The 23,169-nt window shown below is 39.4% G+C and overlaps 1 protein-coding gene across 1 annotated transcript in view; it reads right to left on the minus strand.

The window, feature by feature from the left end:
• Positions 1-23,169, minus strand: part of CACNA2D3 (calcium voltage-gated channel auxiliary subunit alpha2delta 3) — a 931,470-nt gene that overhangs the window by 149,265 nt on the left and 759,036 nt on the right. Inside the window, exons 25-27 of the mRNA XM_090284008.1 lie at positions 22,111-22,206; positions 17,139-17,260; positions 14,516-14,596 (exon numbers count right to left, since the gene is read on the minus strand). Of these exons, the coding sequence (XP_090140134.1) occupies positions 14,516-14,596; positions 17,139-17,260; positions 22,111-22,206 (299 nt within the window). The remainder of the gene's footprint in view (positions 1-14,515; positions 14,597-17,138; positions 17,261-22,110; positions 22,207-23,169) is intronic.

Here is a 23,169-nt window from a genome sequence, read left to right on the forward strand (position 1 = left end):
AGAGTATACATACCTACTTTTCACTCTGATGACACTGAATATTCATTTGGGTGAATAGGATATCACCCAGTTATAGAGACCCATCAAGAAGACCCATAAAAAGAACCAGGGGATTGAAAATTGGGGAGGTCCTTGGAAAGCATTTAGTCTATGCCATGCAAATTTCAGGATAGCTATGACTAACTGCTCTACCCACTTCAGACATTGCTAATAGATGACAGCAAACTTATCTACTGAGCCCAGCCAAGGGCCCAGAATCTTTATTTATTTGCTTGTTTGTTTATTTATTTATTTTTATAGAGAGGGGAATGGATGGAGAAAGGGAGGGAAAAAGAGAGGGTGAGAAACATTGATGTGTGAGAGAAACAGCAACTGGTTGACTCTCACATGCCCTCAACCAGGGACCTGGCCTGCAACCCAGGCATGTGCCCTGACCACAATCAAACGAGTGACCTTTTGGTTTGTGGGATGGCACTCAACCTACTGAGCCACAGCAGTCAGGGCAGGCTCAGGATCCTTTTAAAACTATTTTCTATGTATCCACTACTAATCAACTGAAGTTGACATATGAGATCAAACCTACTTACTATCCTCATATAGTTCTATGTTCTTATTTTATAAATGATCAATAGAAGCATGGTGTTAACATGGATGATTCAACCCAGCCCCTCCCCATTCTTTGTACATTCTGTATGAACTACAATATCAAAATAACATATTAATTCTTTGGACACAGACAATTATAGTACCCCCATTAACACTTACTGAGCACACAATTTTGTCCCAGTTGTTTTATGAGAGTAATACTTTTAGTTTCTCTAAGCCTCATGTTGACCAAAACAAGTACACATTTCACTGCCACATTACAAATAAAAGGACACTATCATTGGGTTTGGGTCATTTATTCAAGCCACACCACCAGTAAGTAGCAGAGTAGGAATTTGGAAGCAGGTCTTCCCAAGGTCAAACTCTCTGGGTATTTTTCAGAATGTGACAGGTTTGAAGAAGTCAGAGCTGGAGTCCTTCCCTTGCATAGCCAGCTCTTAAAACATAGCAGAGAAAAGAAATCCAATCACCAACCAGCATGTCACTGCCAGAGCTCTAGTCCCACCAACACCCAGAAAGCTAGCACCAGAAGCCAAGGCAAATTGGGAAAATGAGAGTTTTTCTGTCACTGTGACTCTGCTGGCTGGAAAAGATGTACTTAGATGGAAGGAAAGAAATTCAGCTATACCATCTTGTAGCTATAGTAGTTGAGAAAATGATGAAAAAGACACTGGCCAATAAGTAGTGTTTCCCATTGAAATCTTTGTGAATATACAGAAGAAGAAAAAAATATATACTGGCCAATGATATCCAAGTCTCCAGGAGGAACACCCCTGTCCAAGCAAAGATTTGACCTTCAGACAGATGAGTGGGATGTAAAGGAAGACAGTAATGGTCTAAACTCCTCACCCTATGCTGCAGTTCCTTTCTCTGAGACGCTGGGCTTCAAAAAACAGAGGGAAACCATTCCCTCCTACATGTAGAGCATGTGAGGACATCTACCTCCCATAACACCTGGCATCAAGACACTCAAGGGGAAGCCATTTACCCTGTATATTAGAAAATACCTCATATTTTAATGATAATTAAAATTTAAAAAGATACCTAATTTGAAGTTCCCTAAAATATATCTAAGGAAAAAAAAGAAGAAAGGCAACATTGTCCTTAAGATGCAGAAATATGAAAGATCTGTTTTAAAACATATTCCAATACAATTTTTAAAGTTTCTGGTTGGAGTTGGTGTACATTATACCTGCTCACATTCCATTGGCAAGATCATGTCACATGACTAAGTTCAGAGTTAATGAGGCATAGAAGCATACAGCTCCAGCCGGAAGGTATTTCAAGCAGTGTGGCAATGGGCAAGGACATGCAATCCCCCTACAGGGAAGGAAGAAGTAAATAACTTCAGACAATCATAAAATAATAATAAAATAATGATGACTAATAATAGTACATTATAAACAAATACAAACACATAAATAAGTGATAAATGAATAAAATATACCACAGTCAGCATCAGAGGTACACTGCAACATATTGAATCAGTGACACAAAACACATACAATGGACTATTTACTCCCAGAATACAGAGAAAAAAAAAACAGAGAGATGAAAACAATAGATGATAGAAATAAAGGCACAATCATAAAGAATCAATATATGGGTAACTGGTTTTCTCGATAAACAGATGGGAACATATGAAACTTAAGGAAAAATTTTGAAAAGGTATTTTCCTGAGCTAAAGAAAAATGCTACTTATGTAGATCAAGAAAACCTTACTATAAGAAAGACAAATGAAAAAATATCAGAAGTTAGTTTAGGTTAGTGCATGGCACCTGTAAGTCTCAATCATTATAAACCAGAGAAAACCAAATAAATGAACCAAAGATTCTGATAAAATCTTCAAATTTAAAGAACAAATTAAAAACTCTAAAATCTGGAAACTAAACAAATAAAAACAAAACTTAATGAGGAACCAAACTGAGACTGCAATTCTCAGAAATGCAACACATTTCTTTAGAAAAAAATAACTTAAGACATACTTTAATTAATCAAGGAATGAATTATAAAATGCAAGAGGAAGGGGTAGGGGAGGAAGAGTATAAGAAGAACTTAAAAATGTAGAAGTCATGCCACTAACATGCCAGTGATAATCACTACAATTAGTTAAAGACAGTGAAATCTCAATGGTTTGCTAGTATGGTTACCAAACAATGCAAAGCCAATAATTTAAAAAATTTGAAGTACCTGCTGTATGCCAGGCAATTTTATAGTATCAAAGATAAAAGAGAGAACAAGAAATATAAAATATATACCCATGGAACTTAACATCTAGCAGAGGGAAAACACAAAGAAATTAAAAATACATCAGGTGGTGAAAAAGCAGGTTTGAGGGGCAGATAGTTCTGGAGGTATGGAAAAGGAAGAGTTTCTATTTTATTTATGGAGAAAATATTTGAGTGAAGACCTGATGGAAGTGATGAAGCCCATGGTGAAGATATCTGGAGGAAAATTGTCCCAGGGAGAAGGCATAACAGATATAAAGGCCCTGAGATAAAAGCAAGCTTAATGTTTGAAGAGTTATAAAAAGGCATTGTGGCCCTGGCTGGGTGGCTCAGTTGGTTGGAGCATCATCCCATACACCCAAAAGGTTGTGGGTTTGATTCCTAGCCAGGGCACATACCTAGGTTATGGTTTCATTCCCCAGTGGCAGCACGTACAGGAGGCAACCGATCAATGTTTCTCTCTCACATCTCCCCCCTACCCCTCTCTCTCTCTCTCTCATCAATAAACATATCTTCAGGTGAGGATTTAAAAAATGTCAGTGTGGCTGTGACTTAGTGGACAAAGGCAGAAGTAGAAGGAGCTGAGGTTAGAGATGATATTCAATGACTCCCACTTCCTGATACTCATGCCCTTGTTTAATCACCTCTTCTTTTTTCCTTTGCCAACGAAATATAAATAAAATTATATGTGTCATTTCTGGATAGAAGCATTTCTGGAATGTTGAGTTAACATCTGTAGGTATAGGATAGTCACCCATGAGAGTTACTTGTACCCATAAGTATACTTTTTGAAAGCAAGAGATAAGCTTTTGTTGTGTTAAGTTGCTGAGATTTCAGGGATCTTGCTGCACACTAACTTATTCTATCCTGATTAATACACCATCTAGTGTACTTGAGGGAAAAATGCCTCTACTAATAAATATTGTTTCATGGCCCATTTCATCAACAAATATCTTGTTATCAAAATTAAAATAAAATACCTCCATTGAAATCAAATCTATTACTGACCCAGCATTTAGTCTCAAAAACTTGGAGTTATCTGTGATTTTTCAATCTTGACGTTCACATTTAAAGACTTGCTAAGTTCTACTGATGTCAGAAATGGAGAGTGAAAAAACAAAACAAAACAGAAAAAATAGATTGTGGCTTTAATTTCTATTCTTTAAGTTGTTAACAGATGTTTTGGGACAAGAGATTTATCATCTATACGTCTCTATTGCTTTTTTTTTTTAATGAAAGTTGGACTATGATATTTTAAAATTGATTTTCCGCTCATATTCTATAACATTAAAATGTTTCTCAAATGAGATTTTTGTTTTGTTTTGTTTGTGCAATCTCCTCTCTCTGAGGGTGGTCTGGACCTAGTGACTTGCTCCTAAAAAAAACAGAATAAGGCAAAAGGGATAGGATATTACTTCCAAGATTATTACAAAAAACTCTAACTTCCATCCTCCTTACTCTTTCTTGTTTGTTCTGATGGAAGTCAACTAATATATGTAAACTGCTGTATGGAGACATCCACATAGCAGAGAAGGGAGGCCACTGGCCAACAACCAGTGAGGAACTAAGACCCTCAGTCCAACAACCCAGTAGGAACTGAATCCTTCTAATGATCTCATCAGTGAATGTGGAAGCATTTCCTCTGCTTGTTGAGCCCTCAGATGAGACCACAACACTTTTACTGCAGCTTCATGGGAGACCCTGGGAAATACCATGCTTGCTGCCTTTATGAGAGACCCTGAGCCACAGGATACAGCTTCCCTGATTCCTGACTCACAAAAACTGTAAGATCATAAATATTTGTAGTTTTCAGCTTCTAAAATGTTGGAATAATTTGTTCTGAAACAACAGATAACTAACACATGGACCATTGTGAAAATGTTGGCTTTTAATTCTGGGTAAATTTGGAAGTCAACAGAGTTTTGAATAGAGGAGTGCCATGATATTGCTTATCTTTTAATATGACTGCTGTGACTCCTATGGGAAATTGTTTGAGGGTAACCAGAGGTTGAAGAATATAGGGGATCAAGTTGGAAGGCCACTGAAACATTCCAGCGGAGGGATTAGGGTGAACTAGCTCAGCAAGTTAGCATGGGAGGTACTGAGAATTTGTCAATTCTGCACATAATTTCAAGAAAGAACCAACAGGATTTATAGATTGGTTGTGGGTAGGTTCAAACGGAAGAGCCAAGAATGACTTTAAGATTATGATGCAAACAAAGAGTAAAAAAATAAAACAGATTTTTGAGACAACTAGGAATTTAAACACTGACTAGGTAATAGGTAATTAGGAGTTATTATTTAGTTATTTTTTAAAAATTATTTGTTTGTTTATTTTTAGAGCGAGGGGAAAGGAGAACGAGAGGGAAAGAAACATCACTGTGTGGTTGCCTCTCACTCATGCCCCCAACTGGGGACCTGCCGTGCAACCTAGTCATGTGCCCTGACTGGGAATTGAACCAGCGACACTTGCCTCGAAGGCCGACGCTCAATCCACTGAGCCAGGGCCTTACATTTTCAAAGACAGTTGTACACTCCCATCTGCGTGAGCCTGGTTACATGTAATTTGGCCTCAAAGTAGGAATGACATTCAGATGCTGACCCTGACCTCATGCAGATCTTTTCACCCAGAGAAGAACCAGGAGTATGAACTTTGGGAAGCCATGGGAATAAAAAGCCTGTGATCAGCACTGTCCCTTTCTCAGCATGGATGGCTAAAGCTTTTCCATGAGCAATGGAGTCTAAAGATCAACTGACAAAGGGTTTATGCTCCTAGTATGGTTGTTCATGCCCACTCCTTCTTCCCAGGGAGGGGAGAAGCATGCCAGCTCATTTATACTTTGCAGGCCTTTCACTAGCATGAGTCATATATACTCTAATCTTAACCAAGATCAAAATCCCAACAAGGTCACTAGGAGATTTGCCTGGATAAAAGCAGCTAAATAAATCCCGAAATCTCTCATGAGCCATGTTAGGAAAAAAAAAAAAAAAAGTCCCAGAAGCTGTTTTACACCAAAGCATGTGAGGGCATTTCCAATGTTCTACCAAGTATTATGCTGATTACACTGTTCAGAGGTTTATAAACTAGAGCGAAGATTAAGTAAATCACTGTCTTGACTGACAATGAGAACATATATTTTTAGAAAGCTTAGGATCTTACATTGGGATTTCTGTGTAACCACATATACAAAAACATTAGGCACAACTGATGGACACCATCTGACACATGAAGCTGTCTTCAACATCTACTTATATAGCCTCTGATTTAAATACCCATTTTACTTCTACAAGAGAAAAAGATGGTGAAAGGAGTGAACAAATCTGCATTTTATGTTGGCTTTTTTTTTAATGGACTGTGATGTATTTTCATCTAAAGCAGAGGTTGGCAAACGTTTTTATATAAAGGGCCCAGTACTAAATATTTTTGACTTTGTAGTCAATACAGTCTCTATCCAACTACCCAGCTCTGCCATTTTAGCAGGAAGGTATAGACAATGTAGGGATGACTTTATTTCAATAAAATGTTATTTACAAAAACAGTTGGGAGAGATCTGACAAGGTACTTATATCCAAAATATATATATATATATATATATATATATATATATATATATATAAACTCTTACATCTCAACAATAAAATGACAAATAAGGTAATTTAAATATAGCCAAAAGGTCTGAATACACATTTCTCAATGAAGATATGCAAGGGGCAAAAAAGCATATAAAAAGGTAATCAGTGTAATTAGTCATTAGAGAAATGCAAATCACTTCACACCCACTAGAATGGCTAAAATAAAAAAGATAGACAATAACAAGTGTTGATGAAGGTGTGGAAATATTGGACCCATCATACACTGCTGGTGGGATTATAAAATGGTACAGCTACTTTGGAAAACAGCTTGGCAGTTTGACAAAATATCAAACATAGAATTATGTGACCCATCAGTTCCACTCCTATGTCTTTACCCAAGAGAAATGAAAACACATCCACACAAAACTTGTACATGAATGTTTGTATCAACATCATTAATAACAGCTAAAAAGTAGGAACAATCCAGATGTCCATCAATTGCTAAATGGATAAATAAAATTCTGTATATACATATAACAGAATATCATTTGGCAATTAAAAAAATGTATTGACATGCTACAACATGAATGGAACTTGAAAACAGTAAGCTAGGTGAAAGAAACTGATCACAAAAGGCACGCATTGTGTGATTTCATTTATCTGCAATATCCAGAATGGGAAAATTCATAGAGACAGAAAGCAGAATGAATAGTGGTTTCCTGGGGCTGGGGTGCGAAGTGGGATATTAAGAATGAGAGTAGTGTGTATGGGTCATTCTTTTGGGGATGTTGAAATTGTTCTAAGAGTAGATCACAGTCACGGTTACATAACTTTGTCAGTATACTAACTCCCAATTAACTATACACTTTAAATGAGTAAATCTTATAGTATGTGAAATATATCTCAAGAAAACTGTAAATAAACAAAACAAGATAAAATATATGGCAGCCTAGAATTACAGATTCCCATAAACTATAGTTTGTCAACCTGTTTTAAAGCATAGATACATGAAAGTGTGAGTTTCAAAGTTTCACTATGAAATATGTCAAGATACTATAACAACATTCCCTATGCACATTTTCACAGAGAACAAATAGAACATAGCAATAAGCATTGGTTAGTGAGTGTTGGTGGAGGTAACACGCAGTCAATCTTAACAATATAACAACATCAAAAATAATTTACTCTAATAATAATAATCATTACTGAGCACTCAACTATGAACACTTACCAAGGACTTTATATGTACAAAACTTTATATATATATATATATAGATAGATAGATAGATAGATAGATATAGATAGATATAGATATAGATATAATAGTCATTTATATCTCTCAACAGGAACCAAAGGGGCACCCTAAAGCTAGATTGAACCTGAGTGTAAGAAATATTCTACTATTGGTTAATAATAAAACAAATATTGATCTTTAAAACTAGGCTGTTAGAAATCCAAAGCACTAATCAACCTCATTTTATTAATTTGAAAACTCAGGCACCAAGAGGGGACAATAGCCTTGTGATCACGCCAATGTCCTTGGTTCGCATTGGCTTTAATATTCAAATCTCACCATGACCTCAAAAAGAGGGGTCTTAACTTGCCCATTAAGAACATATAAGTCATGCATGAGGACCTGCTACCCTAAAATTCTGCTGCTGATTTTTGGGGGAACATATGCTGGAGCTTTGACTCAGGTTTATAAAAGGATGGTGCCACTTGAGAGTGAGTGTCCTGGAGAGTTAGCACAGAGGATCTAATTTCTCAAAACTCTGGGCTATTTTTATCCCTGAAGGAGCAATCCTCACCATACCTGTCACTGGCCACCATGGTATGCAGATCAGCTGATCTGCATGATGAACTCTAACTCAAATTCTGCTGCAGACTTGTAGTACAACATACCCGGTAGCTGTATCACTAGCCCATGATGGTAAAGGTTGCTGTTGTCAGTCCTAGCTTAGGCCTCCTTTTGTCCCTGCATTGCACTCATTTGTCAGCTTAAAAAAAAAATGCCACATACATAAAAAGCCCCATGTCATAGCTGACATTTGGAGCAAAGATTTGCTTTCGGTTCTCCACCTACCTCAGTCATTTGCCAACCTGCCCATCAGTTTTGCTTTTAGATCCTAGTAAATAGCCCCCAAACCTGAAAGACTAATTTGTGTCTCAAGAGTACCCAGTTAGAACATAGACACAACATGGATGAAAGGTCTTGTTCAAATTCTTGGAGAAGTCTGTTTTCTTTGTCCAGAGGGCTTTTCCACAGATCTTTGCATAAGGGCTGCATCTCATCATTCAGGACTCTGCCTCCCCTGAGGCCCAACCAGCTCCACCACACACCCCACACTTCATCTCTTTATCCTGATCTATGTGTATTTTCTATAGAGCATTTACCATTACTGGAACTTCCCTTTCTCTCCCTTTCTCCATTCATGTGATATTTGTCCATTTCTCCCACACAAATGGAGGCCCTCCATTGGCAGCACTTGGTCTCGCTCAGGGTTCTCAGGGAGTGTCGCAGCACGAGGGTGGAATGGTTCTTCTGGGGCAGCTGTCACCCCAGCCTCTGGTAATGGGATGCCAATAGTTCCCTCTCATTATACAAACAACAGCCCCCCATTCCACACTGCTCTCTGGCGTGCTTGTTCATAGCTGTGTTCCCAGCACTAGGAATACAGTAGATGTTAGATGTGTATGTATCGAATGATTTAATTAAAAATGAAGGAATAAAAGAAGATCTTTCTGAAAATGAGCCTATAAGGGAAAATATGGAATATGAAAACACCAAGAGTTGGAGCTCGCCTATCAGTTTACACAGCATTTTTCAGTCTTGCACCTACTGACATATTGAACCAGATAATTCTGACTTGTAGGATATTTAACAGCATTCTGGACTTCTACCCATTGGATACCAGTGGTATCCTTCCTTACCAGTTCTGACAAAAGTGTTTCTAGATGTTGTCAAATATCTCCTGGGGGGAAATATTGCCCCTGGATGAGAACTACTGGTTTAATCAATAAGTATTAATTTCTGCCAAGACAAAAAGACTTCCTTTGCTCAGATCTAACAAACTAGAGGTTTATCCATGCAGACTGAACACGATTCTAACGTACTATTTAACTCATATATATAAAATACGTAAAACCTCACCAAAGAAATGGTATCAAGCTGAATGTTTGCCTATACTATCTGCCAGTATTATTCATCCAATACTAATGAGGAGTCCATATTAAATAGTACACTAAGTTTAAATAGCACACAGCTGACAATAGGTAATGGTCAATGATGTTAATCAATCTCTTTCTTAATTAGCTAGTTAAAATGGAATCTTTTGTCCTATCATGAAACATTTCTCTTTATCACACTGACTAGAATTATACAAATGAGAGCACATAACCTTCATTTTCAAATTTTTCCACTGAATAAATTAATGCATCTAATGTGGTCTGTATTCCTTGCAAAGGAACACACTGGTAGATCAGAGCCCTTTCTACCCCCAACCCCAATTTGCTAAAAATCACTGAATTTTACATTTAAAACAGGTAAAATGTTGGCATGTAAATTATACCTCAATAAATCTGTTTTTAAAAATTCCTGTAAAAATCTAATGCCTTTAATATCTATAATTTCTTTCTGCTGCTGCTGAGATTAGCTATTCTAAGCAACATGTTTTATGCTTGAACCTCAGACAAGACATCTGCTAATGCAGAGGTAACTACCGGCTTAACATGATTACCATTAGGATGGAACACTAAACAGTTTGTTATTCCTTAAAATACCCATGTTGGTCTGTTACTATATATTACTCACAAATTACTGTAGTGAGGATTGGCATTTTAGTATCTCCCTTAGCATTTTAGTCAAGCACCATGCTCCCACTGTCTGGAGAGTAAACTGCACAAGGTTATATAGCTACATACGACAGGTAAAAATGAATCGCACCTTCTGCAGGTCATTTGTTCAGTCAATGTTTTAGACAAATTTACCACACGTCAGCCCTTGTACCATGAATAACAAGATGACTGGGACAGTCCTCACCTTTGGAGAGTTTACAACTTATTTAAGAAATCAAATTGGAACATCTTTAGAAGAGATTTTAGATTTTGATATGTTAAAATTTTCATTTTAAAGCAAATATAAATAATTTTGAATTTGTTATTTATTATTTAAAAAATCCAAAAATCTGGACTTCTTAACAAAAATTATAATTGGGCATTTTGTACTTGTCAGAGGTGTCAGAGGGAAGATCTAGAAGGAGAATAGGAAGGTCAGACAAACACTCCATGAATGGGAGGAAGTTTCCTGCACAGCTACACCTTCCAACTTGTCTCAGTTCCTTCCCCCTATTCATTCCTCTTCTTCTGTAGGTCATTTCCATCCAAGTATGGAGGAAGCAGAGCCTATGATATTAGTCACTATAGCCCAGTTTCTCCATTGTGAGTAAGTGAATGCCATTATCTAGGTAATTTATGGAACTCAAGTCATAATAACTAAGTAAGGACAGAACAGGTTTCTACAAGTTCAATTCAGTTTATAGAATTCCTAACAAGGACTCATTATGTTTCAGGTACCCAATTGGGTTATGCTGTGAGGGACATAAGATGAACAGAACAAAGATTTTTACCTCTAGGTCCTTCTAGATAATTGGTTAGCTTTTGAAATCACTTGCCCTATATGGACATGGCTTAAAAAATAACTTATTGAATATATTGCAGTCTCTGGGGCAAGGAAGGGTATGTCATTTACAGAGCCTGGTTATTATTCATTTATATAGAGAGTACCTAGTAAAAGCAAGAGATCAGAAAAATTGTATTGAATAAATGAGGGAATTAATAGAGATGCTGTCAATATGGAGATAAAATGGGTTACCCTAAATCCTTGCACTTTTCTATATCCTCCTTCACAGATATTTTTTGTTCAGTTTCTCATTTTATCCTCAAGTCAACCCAGAGTAAGGTGATAGAGGTAATGATATCAATCAGATTTTAGACTGATCTTCAGAGGTCTAAGACTACATGTTTAGTAAGTTATAAAGTGAGTGACAAATCTATGTGGACCTTATAGTCCAAAGTTTGCATTTCCAATAAAAACAGGAAAATGGATTAAAGGTGTGACAAACACAGAAGGTCCCACGGTTGGAAAGAGTTGGTAGGTCAAAGACAAAGTCCTACCACTTCTCCTTTTGCAGTGGGAAAGCAATTTTTAAAAAGTCAGCATACTAGTGGCAGCTGGAGAGTTGGCATGTTCCTCAAGAGAAGGGCTGTAAGCAATGTCATAGGCTGAGAAGATGGATGGGGCCCATTTATGCACTGGGGCTGACATTTAAATGGAGTCCTGCCCAGTTTGACTGCCCTTTCTTCAAAGATGTCATTGACAGATGAGTATCTAAATGTTTTTGTTTAAAATTGAAAACAAGAAAAAAAAGTAAGAAGAGAATAAAACAAAACAAAACAAGAATCTCTTTCTACTCCAAACAGACACATGTAGCCAACAAACATGAGAATACCAGATCAGGCCTGGGAGCCATGCAGGCCTTTCAAAGTAGTCCTTGATAATTATTTGCAAAATTGTACACCTTTCTTTTCAGATAAATTTCAATTTAACACAAGGATTTCATTGAAATCCCAAATTATTGCCAGTTGGCTGTATCCCATCTGCTGTTGGAGGCACACTGGTTGGGGACAAGCCTGCTCACATATTCCATGTTCACCTGCCAAAACCAGGCTTCTTCCCCAATTAAAATGGCCTTTTTTATTTTAGAGTGGTAAACAATGTCTACTTAATTTGAGGAAAATACACAGAAGAAAGTTACAGAACCGCACCATACTGTGACATGATGGGTGAGTCAGAATCAATGAAACCTGGGGGACGGGCTGAAGAGACCACTCTGCTTTTGGAGACAGAAAGGTCCTCCTGAGGTCATTGCCATCATGGTGCTACATCCATGGCAGCCTTCAAGATCAAACAGAGCAAATATGCTTTATCTTATGTCTACCAAACTCGCTGCCAAAAGGAAGGTTAATAATCACCAGATTTAAAAGGTAAGAACTAAACATAGTTATTCAGATAACCTTGCTTCTATATCTTGTTCTGTAATTATCTTTTGAGAATGGGGATCAGTTGACACTTACTGAGCAGCAATAAACAAGAGGATGTCTCTTCTACCAACTCAAAATGGTCTTTGGCCAGCTGTATAACTCAACAGTAGGCCAACAAACCTGTTAGAAAAGTCATGTTCTTCTTCAGACAGGATGTACAGTGGCCAGGCTAAGTCCATGTTTTACCCTTACTCAGTCAAATACTCATTTATGACAAACAAGATATTTAGAAACATCGCGCCATAGTTTATGAACTTGGACTGAAGTGGCCTGGATGGGCACAATCATTTCAGGGTCAACACAGAGCATCCTATGTGATGACTGAATGAGAAACCCAAGGAGAAGGTTTTACAAAGAAATTTCAAACAGAGAGACAGGCAGCACTGGTCAGACCATGTCACTGACTGGGGCTGCGTGTGGCACCCCCTGCAGAGAGATAACATGCCTCCAGAGTGAGCTGGCTGGGTCAGTCTGGAGGTCAGCAAGTCTGACCTCTTTTAAGTGCAAATAAAGCTTGCTGAGTAAAAATAATGACTCTATCTCCTACTTTCCTCAAGAAAAATGAGACACTAAGTGACAAAATTTGAAGACAGCAGCCATGAATCCTCAGAGTCCTTATCCCCTGGCTGATCAGTTACAGGTCTGCCTAGTTCAAGATGGGCTACAGATTACATACATAAGGCTGCCTTACTTGCTACACTCCATAGCCCATATATTTATGGGGATAGTTATGGGCAACTGTCCCAATTCTTTCAATATCTGTTAATATAATCATGACGCATAGGCTTAAATCAGAAATAAAGTGGGAAAGGAAACCCAGTGTTTCCTAGCCAAAGAATAACTGCTTCAAACCTGCCTGCTCTATTTGCATTCCTTCCCACAAACATTTGTGAAGACACAGAAGTTGATGTTCAAAGTCACCCTTCCAGAACAACTTATTGAGTGAGGGAGGCTGCTCCAAAACAAAAATGACTCCCTTTGGTAAATCTAGACAATATCAGGATGGAGTTTGGAAGTCTTACCATCCATCAGCTGATGAATTCAGCAATTATTTATCAGAAATATATGTGATGTGCCACATGCTTTTAAGCTCCATTTTTCTCAGCAGCTGTCCCCCATGGAGGGCCTGTGGCAGTTTCTGGCCCTTTAGGCCAAACACCACCAGTGAAAGTTCCCATCCAGCCACAGATACCTACTGACACTCCTGAGAGGGAGAGATGGGAAAAGCCAGAAACAGGTTTTCTTTTCTTCTTCTTCTCTCTCTTTCTCTCTTTTTGTTTTTTGACAATGCAAGACTCTCAAGTGTAAAATGTTTTGGCTTTCACAAACCCTCAAATCCGGCACCTGCAGATACATTTAACTCTAATTCCTCAGGGGGATTAGGGTGATGAAAATCTCAGACTCACTGATGAAGGGCACATTTCGGCTTGTATTTTCCTAAAACAAACCCACAACCTCCCTGTATGCACAGTGTGATCCTAATGATATGAGTGTGAGATCTGGTGCTTACTTTATTTTATTTTATTTATTTATTTTGTGTATATATGTGTGTGTGTGTGTGTGTGTGTGTGTGTGTGTGTGTGTGTGTGTGTATTTTTTAATTGTTTTTCAATTACAGTTGTCCCATTTTCCCCCATTGCTCCCCCCAACCCAGCCCACCTCTTCTCCCACAGTCATATCCCACGCTGTTACCCATGTCCATGAATGGTGCTTACTTTAAATGACCATGCTACCCACTGCTGGGAAAGTCTCCTCTGCGTGCACCATTTCTTAACTGGCTCAAAGTTTAAGAATAAAAGCCGTGGGAAATATTTCTGTTTTCCTGTCAAATACAACCAGCTGTCAGACTCTTAGACTGGAGGAGATGACACCAAGCTGAAAAGGGAGTAATTAAAAATATTTTTTTTTTCTTTAGAAAACAAAGTTTCTGGTACCTAGAAGTAGTTGACCGGCCAGATAAGTAGATTCCTTGCTTGCTTTATATTTATGGATTGAAATCCACTATTTACCTGCCACCACAGGAGATTTCCGTTCATCCAGGAGCTGGATGGAGGTACTCGCTGCAACCACATTGCTTTTGTTGACTGTTCCTATAAGAAGAAAAACAAAAAATGGACATAGTCCTAGTGCACATGTTAAGAGAGTAATCGTATTGGCTCACAGTCACCAGGGCTGCAGATGGTGCTGGGGCTTGCTTCCCAGAACCTGGAGCTGGCCTGCTGTCAGCACAGGTGATGGCTAGCCTTCCTCCCCATGGCAGGAATCAACGTACCGAGTCATGACCACCTACACTGGGGAATGTTCAGCCTCTTCCCATCAAAATTATTGACCACCATGGAGGGAACACATTTTATTTCTAATTTGTGGTTACTAATTGCAGTGTTTATTTGTTTCAGTTATCATATTTATATTGCCTTTCTAAATATAGCCATGGAGAGCTGTGTGAGATAAAGTTTTGAAATTATTTTACAAGGTGTTGAGAACTTTAGGTCCAACTTGTTAGTTAAAACTTTACTGAATTATAAAATTCTAATTGTAAGTCTAGTTTTTTTCTTAGTAAAACCATTCTGAACAAAGACAGAATTGGAATGCAATTCTTTTTCTTCTTAATGTGCTAACAATAAAGCATAAGTGTTAAGAGATTTTTAATTACTAACAATGGTTCCAATAGACACAAATTAAAAGAGGCTGAGCACAAATTCCTAACCAGTTCCTGCCTTAAAAAAGATGTTCAATGAATGTGAGTTAAACAGAATCAATTGAATTGAGAAGCAGAAAAAAGGCAGACCTGAATTTAAATGTTCTTATGACCAAAACAATTAAGAATTTCTCCTGGCCCAAGTCTAAGCATTAATGAAAACCAGCTTGCTTTCTAGTGTGTACAGGTATTCAACACACAGTCACAAAAATGAGAAAGCTCTTCACTACTACACTGGTGATTTTTAACATTTTCCCCTAAATCTAAAGAAGCCATAAAATCTTCTAAGATATTATGTCATCCATAACTTGACCATGAAAAAAGTAAATTCTTTTTCATTACATTATTTCATTGAAAGTTAAATGAAAACCCCACTTGCCAAAATCCAATTAAGCAACAGCCTTAATCAGAATTTGTTTCCTTCCCGACATAATTCTTTGAAGGAGAAACAGTGAATAATAACCAAGCAAAGTGAAATGAGAGGCCATCCAGCACATGCACACACACACACAGCACCTTGGGGGTGCCCACATGTCCCACAGCTCCTCTGGTCCAGTGTTGGGCAAAAGCTACTCTATCACAAAGAATAATTTAGTGATTCCAGTGCAGATCTATTAAAAAGAAAGTATTAGGGGATTGATTGCATGATAAAAGAAGACATTATTGGTAGGTTTGCAGCAGAATGAGAAAGTCCACAGTCTTACTTGACATGCTCAGCAATAAAGTGTGATATCAGTAACAAGAAGTAAGGCTCTAGTGGTCCAGAAATTTACATTTGAGAACACACATGTATGTGGGCATGGGTACACACTGACCTGTCAGTGAAGGAGCACAGAATCCAAGAATCTCAGTTCAAATGGAGCCTAGTGATAATGTCGAAAATCCCACCAAGCAAGGGAATTTTTATAACAACATTTCACCTTTTCTTAAATATCTTGATTAATGAGGGAACTTCTTTTTAATGTGTCCATTCAATTAATTATTACACAACTATTATCAGCATGTCTTATGCAGATTTCAAAAGAACTTTTTTGAAGGTGTTTTCATTCATGGAAATGAAACGAAGGGCCTTTGACACTAAACATTCGAGAGCCTCCATTAGAGTTAACTTAAGATGCTTGTATGAGGTCAATACAAAAGGCCCTGATATAAAACATAAGTACTGACTAAACTGTCCAGAGCAATCCAAGTTCACAGAGCTGGGTCTTATTCATCTCCAATGTTTCTGTGATGCACAGAACCTGAGACAGAATGAGCACTGACAACATTGGATGCACGAGACAAGAAAAAGCCAAGGACAATTGGAAAGCATTTCTAGTCTGGCTTGCTGCTACAACTGGCTGGAATATGACAGTGTGCAGTTCTGTTCTGGAGGGGGCTGACCTTTTTTTTTTTTTATAGTATCATAAAATCTTAGGACTGGAAACATCATTGGCTACATGCCCCCCATTGGTCATTGAAGTTTTCTGTCAGGAGAGCACGAGCTATACAAACTCTTAGCTTTACTCCTGCATGTGGATTTAAATCAGTTCTGTGCTGATGGGAATCGTGGGCCTCCAAAGTGATGTGACTTGCTGAAGGTTTTGGCAAAGGATATTATTCCTGCTTGAACTTTCTTTAAATAGGGCCATGACAGCATTTTAAAAAATCTACTGAGAAGTTTGTATTTAAATTCCACATCGTACAAAATAACAGTCCTGCTTTGGAAATGTTCATTGCAAAACCTAGTTAAGCAAAAAGAGCTTCATTTAATTTGGGGCTGTTACATTTACACAACAGGTCACTGGTCTGGCGCTGAGCTGATATTCAGCACTGGCTCACAAGTCTCAATTTGGCCCCCCTCAGCAATCAGGCAGATTCCCCCATACTCTGCAGGGAATGCCCAGGCCAGCAGGACTGAATGACAGAGCCCTGCCTCCAACAAGGACACCCACCTGTGCTGAAGGGGATGGAGTAGACGAAGCTCCCTGGAATCTGCTCAGCAGCTCTTCGGTACCAGAGAGGGAAATGGTCTGCATTAAAAATGTTCTCCTTGTCTCCAGCTTTCAGGAAGTCCCTTGTAATGGAAAGGAATAAGAAGAGCATGGCACCTCTCAGGCAAGGAAAAGCCAGACACAGGTGCATCCCAACAGCCTTTGTCAGATAAACAGTGTTGGCCTTTAGAAGCCCAACTTGCCTTTTTCAGAGGGCCTGTGTAACTAGTTGTACCCCTGATGATTCAGAAATATCTTGCAGAGCCCTGACAGTTGGAACCCCAGTGGTTAAAATGATTTTTCCTAGTATAGTTAGTGAACCAACAAAGCCTACAGGAATCGTATCAGAAGAACAAAGGGTAGTCAGAAAGCTTTGTCTTGCCTTAAAATCCACCACATGGACATACAGCCTTGGGAGTACCAACTTCTTAAGTAGAACTCACTCTTAGAAGTGTAAAGGAGGTAAAGTGGGCCCATGTGGGGATCTTTACACCCTTCTTTCCTACTCACAAGCCAAACAGGATGGCTGCTGGTCCCTTCTGTAAGTCCCACACTGTCCCCTGCCTATGGGGCTCCTTTTATCTGGAAGGCTACATGCACTCTCCCCCTATCTCTTCTCATCAAAGTCTTACTCATTTCAGTGTGTGCCTCAAATACCACCTACCGCACAAACCCACAAAGTTCCACGCAGGCACTTGCCCCACACCGGGGCCCACAGCCTCAGTCCCTCACACACAGTCTTCCTTTCCCTTGGCTTTATCTGCACAATTGTCATGTCTCCATCCCAAGCCTCTCAAGATCTTTGAGAAAAGGAGCTTTTGTTCATATTTTTCCATTCTTCCATAGCCTTAAACGTATTGAAGTCCCAATGAGTGTTTCTTGCTTGACTTTTATCTCCAAAGAGCCACATTTACTCTCCAGCACCTGAGTGCTTTGTCTTGACTAATGTGGTCCAACTCAGAGAAGGAAATGACTGTCTGGTTAGTCCACATGCTGCAGAGATCTTTCAGGAAGGGAGATCAATCAGGAGACAATGTGTATGCAGGGAAAAGGCTACCAGTTGAACCAGAAGTGGCTCCATTATCAATCCAGCCATCAGCAGCGTGGAATTGGATCATATAGACCATGGAGAGAAATACTCAGATACTCTCTATATTGTTTCACCATGGTCGAATTTATATGCTAAATTAAAACTAGTTGGTTATTAGAAACTACTTAAACTTGGCATCCAGTTTAGGAAAGCATTCTGTAGTTTTAGGATCTGGCCAACCTGTGAGCCCTTGATCTCTTCCATAGATGCAGGGTTCCCTCCTTTGACAGGAAGCCCATGCTGTTGCAGGCGCCCCTCAGAGTTCTTAGACAGCACTGAATTGTGTCTCTCTGTAACCTACACTAGCATGTCCTAAGGGAAGAGACCTTATTTTTCTTGACATTCCCAGGTCCTAGCTTTTCATTAGGCACTCTGTATATGCTTAATGATCTCAGAATATATCAAATCCCATATCCAGATAAGAACATCTCAAGTAGTAAAGACAGTTTGCTACATCTTTTGTAAATAATAGTTCTCAATTCTGTCAAATTCCCTCATAAGTATGGACACCCTTTTGTGGAAGGGCTCTATGTAGTTAATACCCCTATGAAATTTTGTGCTGCTGGACCGGGACATAGTAGACCAAAAATGGTCTCACCTTGCCGCCTACATTTGCTTACTAATTCTCACCAACAGGATGACACTCCAGAAATTAAAACCTTATTTTTTTAAGCTGGAAAAAGCACTCTGCTTTCATTCAGAAGGCCAGCTTTGAAGCCATGAACAAGACTGAGAACATATAGAGACCCTTGTGCTCTATAGGATGCTGGGTGCAGGGAGTTCCTGGATCGACAGCACAGACAGCTCTTCTTGGCACTGTTACACTTCACTGGAACATTTCCTAATCCTCAAATCATAAGGTTTCACAAATAGTGAAATGTGAGCTTTTTTAAATTTTTTCTTTGGGCATGAGGGTCTTCATAAACCTGACTTGGACAGACATGGGAAGGAGATGGTTATCGAGCCCTGGGTGGAATGGACAGCTGCTTCCACACTAGGCCATGGGCACAGACATGCCATTTTCTCTTATGTCACTTCTGGTCAGTGGGGAGATACATATAACCAAATGGAGGAAGGTACCCTTGTCATGCAGCTGCTACAGTGGTCCCTTCTATAGTCATGGTAGGTGAGATAACACCTTGGATAGAAGGTTTGGGGTGGTCCTCCCTTAGCCTGATGGAGACACTCAGGCTTTGGGGATGGCATGCAATAGTTCTGCAACACTGCACATCTGGGTTCCTAGTGCTTGCTGCCTAGAACCAAACCATGCTGGAGCCTGGGACAGCAAGCAGGAGCCTGCAGTGCTCTGGTGTGAATGTGAGAGGGTCTGGTTACCAGGAAACCTCAAGGGGCCTGAAAACTACCAAGCAATGATTCAGAAGGAAGCAGGAGGAGAGACCTAATTCCATGGAATCTCTGAAAATGTTCTTCAGGAAGATAGATCCTTCTGAGTGAGATAAAAGCCTTCTTCTGTGTCCTAGAGGCTGTCATGGTATTGTGTGAGAGAGGTCTAGGTTTCAGGTAGAGCTGAATGACCTTGATTGAGTTACTTAAGCCAGTGCCTGAGACTCAACTATAAAATTAGAATAGCAATATTACACTTACCAGGATACCATCAGATTACACAGCACTATAAGTGAGAGGGTTATGTAAACTGAAAATGGCTCAATTCTTAAAGCCCAGGAGTTTCTTTCATTCTCTGTGGGTCAAATGGAAGTTGTAGAGTGCTCATATGTTAAAGTTAGGGCTGTGGGGGAGAGAGCAGTAACTATCGTGTGGAGGCTGACATCACCAGATGCTGTGCGTACATCCTGTGGTCCAACGGGCCATGTTCACAATATACTATTAATAGTGGGAATGATGACAGGTTACGGAGGCCATAAACTATAATGGAAACATGTCTAAAAGCAGGCACTGGGGATAGGAAATAGAATCCCAGTATAGGAGGCTGATAATAGTACAAATTAGCTCTGGGGTGGGAACTTTGTATTATCTAGTACTTTCCCCAAAACTTTGACCTCTTTCTTGTATGGCCTCTTAAAAAAAGAAATTCTAAGACTTTTCTAGCTCAAGGTAATAGGGTGTATCCAATTAATTGGGTCTCAATAAATACTATTTGTTTAGAGTGGGTAGGCAAATTTAAGACCCCAAGACAATAGAACTCAAGGTGCCTCTATATGAATCAGTGATATATGTTTCTTGAAGACAAATGAATTCTTGCATCTATCTAGCCATCTAATGAGTGCTCACTCTGAGTCACTGTAATATCACAGAGAACAGAACTCATAATTGTAGCTATTCCTAGCTTCCCAAAGCAGTTTTAGATCTATGATTTTTTGGTCCTCACAATAACTCAGGGAGATCATCATTCCCACTTTTCAGATGCACAGAGTGAAGGCAACGAGTGAGATAAGCCAGGTGCACATCTCAGCAACATGAGCATCGTGTGGTCATCTTTCAACTGCCCTGACAGCACAGATAACAGGCTGGCAAGGTGCTATGTTCTGTGGCTGTTACTTTCTTGTTTGTTTGTTTGAATCTCTAAACAAGGAAGAGCCTTCATCTTTGAGCATTAGACAATCTATTCCTGTATCTCCCTTTGCCTCCCTGGATCCTAAAGGGAGAAGGCGATGCGTATCTTAACACTTCTATTTCTTTCTAGAACTTAACCTCTGAAAAAACAACTTCAAGGGTAAAGGGTAAAAGAGGGCTTGAAAAAAATTAAGTCACAACTATAGTCAACTTCCTAAATGACAAATTTGAGATGCTGAGAAAGAGAGTCCTTGAACAGGAATTTAAAACAAGTCCACAGAAAATCTAAGAATCTATTGACCTGCCAAATACGAGACTTGGTTTGATGAGATCATCTAGTGATGTTAGAGCCTCATCTAACAGAGGCAAGAGCACTGCTGAACTGGACTTAATGGAAAGGAGCCCCTGCTGGGTCAATACCTCTTAGTTATTCACCACCAGGTGCCTCAAAGGTCAGGGTATGTGAGGTTCTCTGGTAATCTCTAAACTCCCACACATACACTTTGCAAACTTTCTGAAGCTCCAATTCCATTGGTTCCTGGCCCAATAAGGTCTCTTGCTTCAGAGAAATGAAATTGAGAACTTATTAACAGGCTCAGAAAAGACTTCCCAGGTTCACACCAGCTCTGGACAAGCACCAGTATGAAGAGCTAAGGTCCTGTGGCTCTTTGAAGACACAGAGACCAAACAGTGGTTTTAGGGCATCTGGGTCCTGGATTTGGAAATGCCCTACACACTAGATGATCTCATAAAACAAGTCTGGTCTCTGAAAACATAATGAAACATTGTCCAACTGAGTGACACGCACTGCCCACTCCTGGGTGTGGTTTCTGCAGACCCTCAGGCTCCATGCAGAGGCACAGAGGTTTATCAAAATTCACACTAACAAATATACAACAGACTCAAAATACTGACTCTTGGACAGGCAGGAATTCCACAGCAGAGCTGCAGACCAGCTGAACTCCCTGAAGCCATGTGTCAGGGGACGAGCCGTCCTCCCTCTGGCTGTCCCCCCCAGCAGCTTCACCATCGCCAGAGTTCGGAAATGACTCACCAGGGTGGGAGAGGACTCCAGGATGGTGGACAGAAGCCAACAAGTCTGAAGAACAAAGGGTTGTGGAAGGGCCAACAGGCAGGTGAACACACACTTGGGGGACCCCGTGATAGAACAGAGAGCAAAAATGTCAACAGGACTGAGGTGGCCTGAATTTTGTTTCTACCAGTGGCGGAATCAAGAAATGAAATAAGCGTCCCTTTGAACTTTCCATCTCAGGATCTCCCTGGGCCCCAAGAAAGACCCCTCCTACTTACTGATTGGTGAGCTGCTCAGCCCCAACAAACAGGTTGATTCTTGAGAGGCCCGTGCGAGTGCCGAGGAAGGCGGCCTCCACACCCTTGTCAGAATTCCTGAAACATAGCAGCAGATATCAGGGGGGTTCTTCTAGACAGTGAGCAGATAATGGTTTTTGCATTTTAACACTCATGGAATCTTTTATGAAGCAGCAGTTTTGAAACCTGAAATTTAAAAAGAAATTATAGAAACACACACACCCCCAAGCACAGAATGCAAACTATTATCACTTATGAAAATTTTCATACTAACTCTTGCAAGAAAATCTAAGAACTCTGTGACAACAAAAGCACTATGAGAAAATGCACCCCCCAAAGCTAAATAAGCACACCTTTATCTCAGGTTTCTGGGTGAAAGTTCAGAGAGCACAGGCTGAGAATGGGAACAATTTTAAGGAAAGAAAGCAAATCCTGAAAGTGAGTTTTTTGCATTGATGCTACAAAGTCTGTTTTTGGTCCTGAGACCATTTGTGAAATCTGTCATTAGCAAAAGTAAACAACTGAGCCGCTGAATCAAATCTGTGGCATCCTGCTGTCTGGAAATGTCTAGGACTTGAATTCAACACCAACATGTAACTTCTACTAGAGCATAGGCTTATTCCCACCACCAACCCCAAAAATATGAGTAAATAAATGACTTCTTCCAATAGCCCTGCAGATGCCATTCATAGGGACCTGAAGAATGGCCTTAATAAGAAAAGTCACTTAAAAATTCACTAAAGAGTTTTTAGTCCAAATTTTAAGATTATCTTATGTTTGAACATGTTCTTTAGGACATTTGCAATGCATATTTCCTTTTAAAAAATAAAATGGTTTTCTCACCAAATACAAAATTTTATTTTCAATAGAAGTATGAAGAGAATACTGATTATTGAGTTTGCTTCCCTGCCCCAGGTGCATTATTCATGTCATCTGCAATATAAGATCACTTGGTTACTTGATCTTTATGGTAGTTAAAGTGGTCAATACTACTTTCAAGTATTTAGGGGTGAATAAAAACCAACGTTATGCATTTGTTTC

This window comes from Furipterus horrens, unplaced genomic scaffold, assembly GCF_987537825.1.
Source record: "Furipterus horrens unplaced genomic scaffold, mFurHor1.1.pri manual_scaffold_7, whole genome shotgun sequence".
Classification (NCBI taxonomy): Eukaryota; Metazoa; Chordata; class Mammalia; order Chiroptera; family Furipteridae; genus Furipterus; species Furipterus horrens.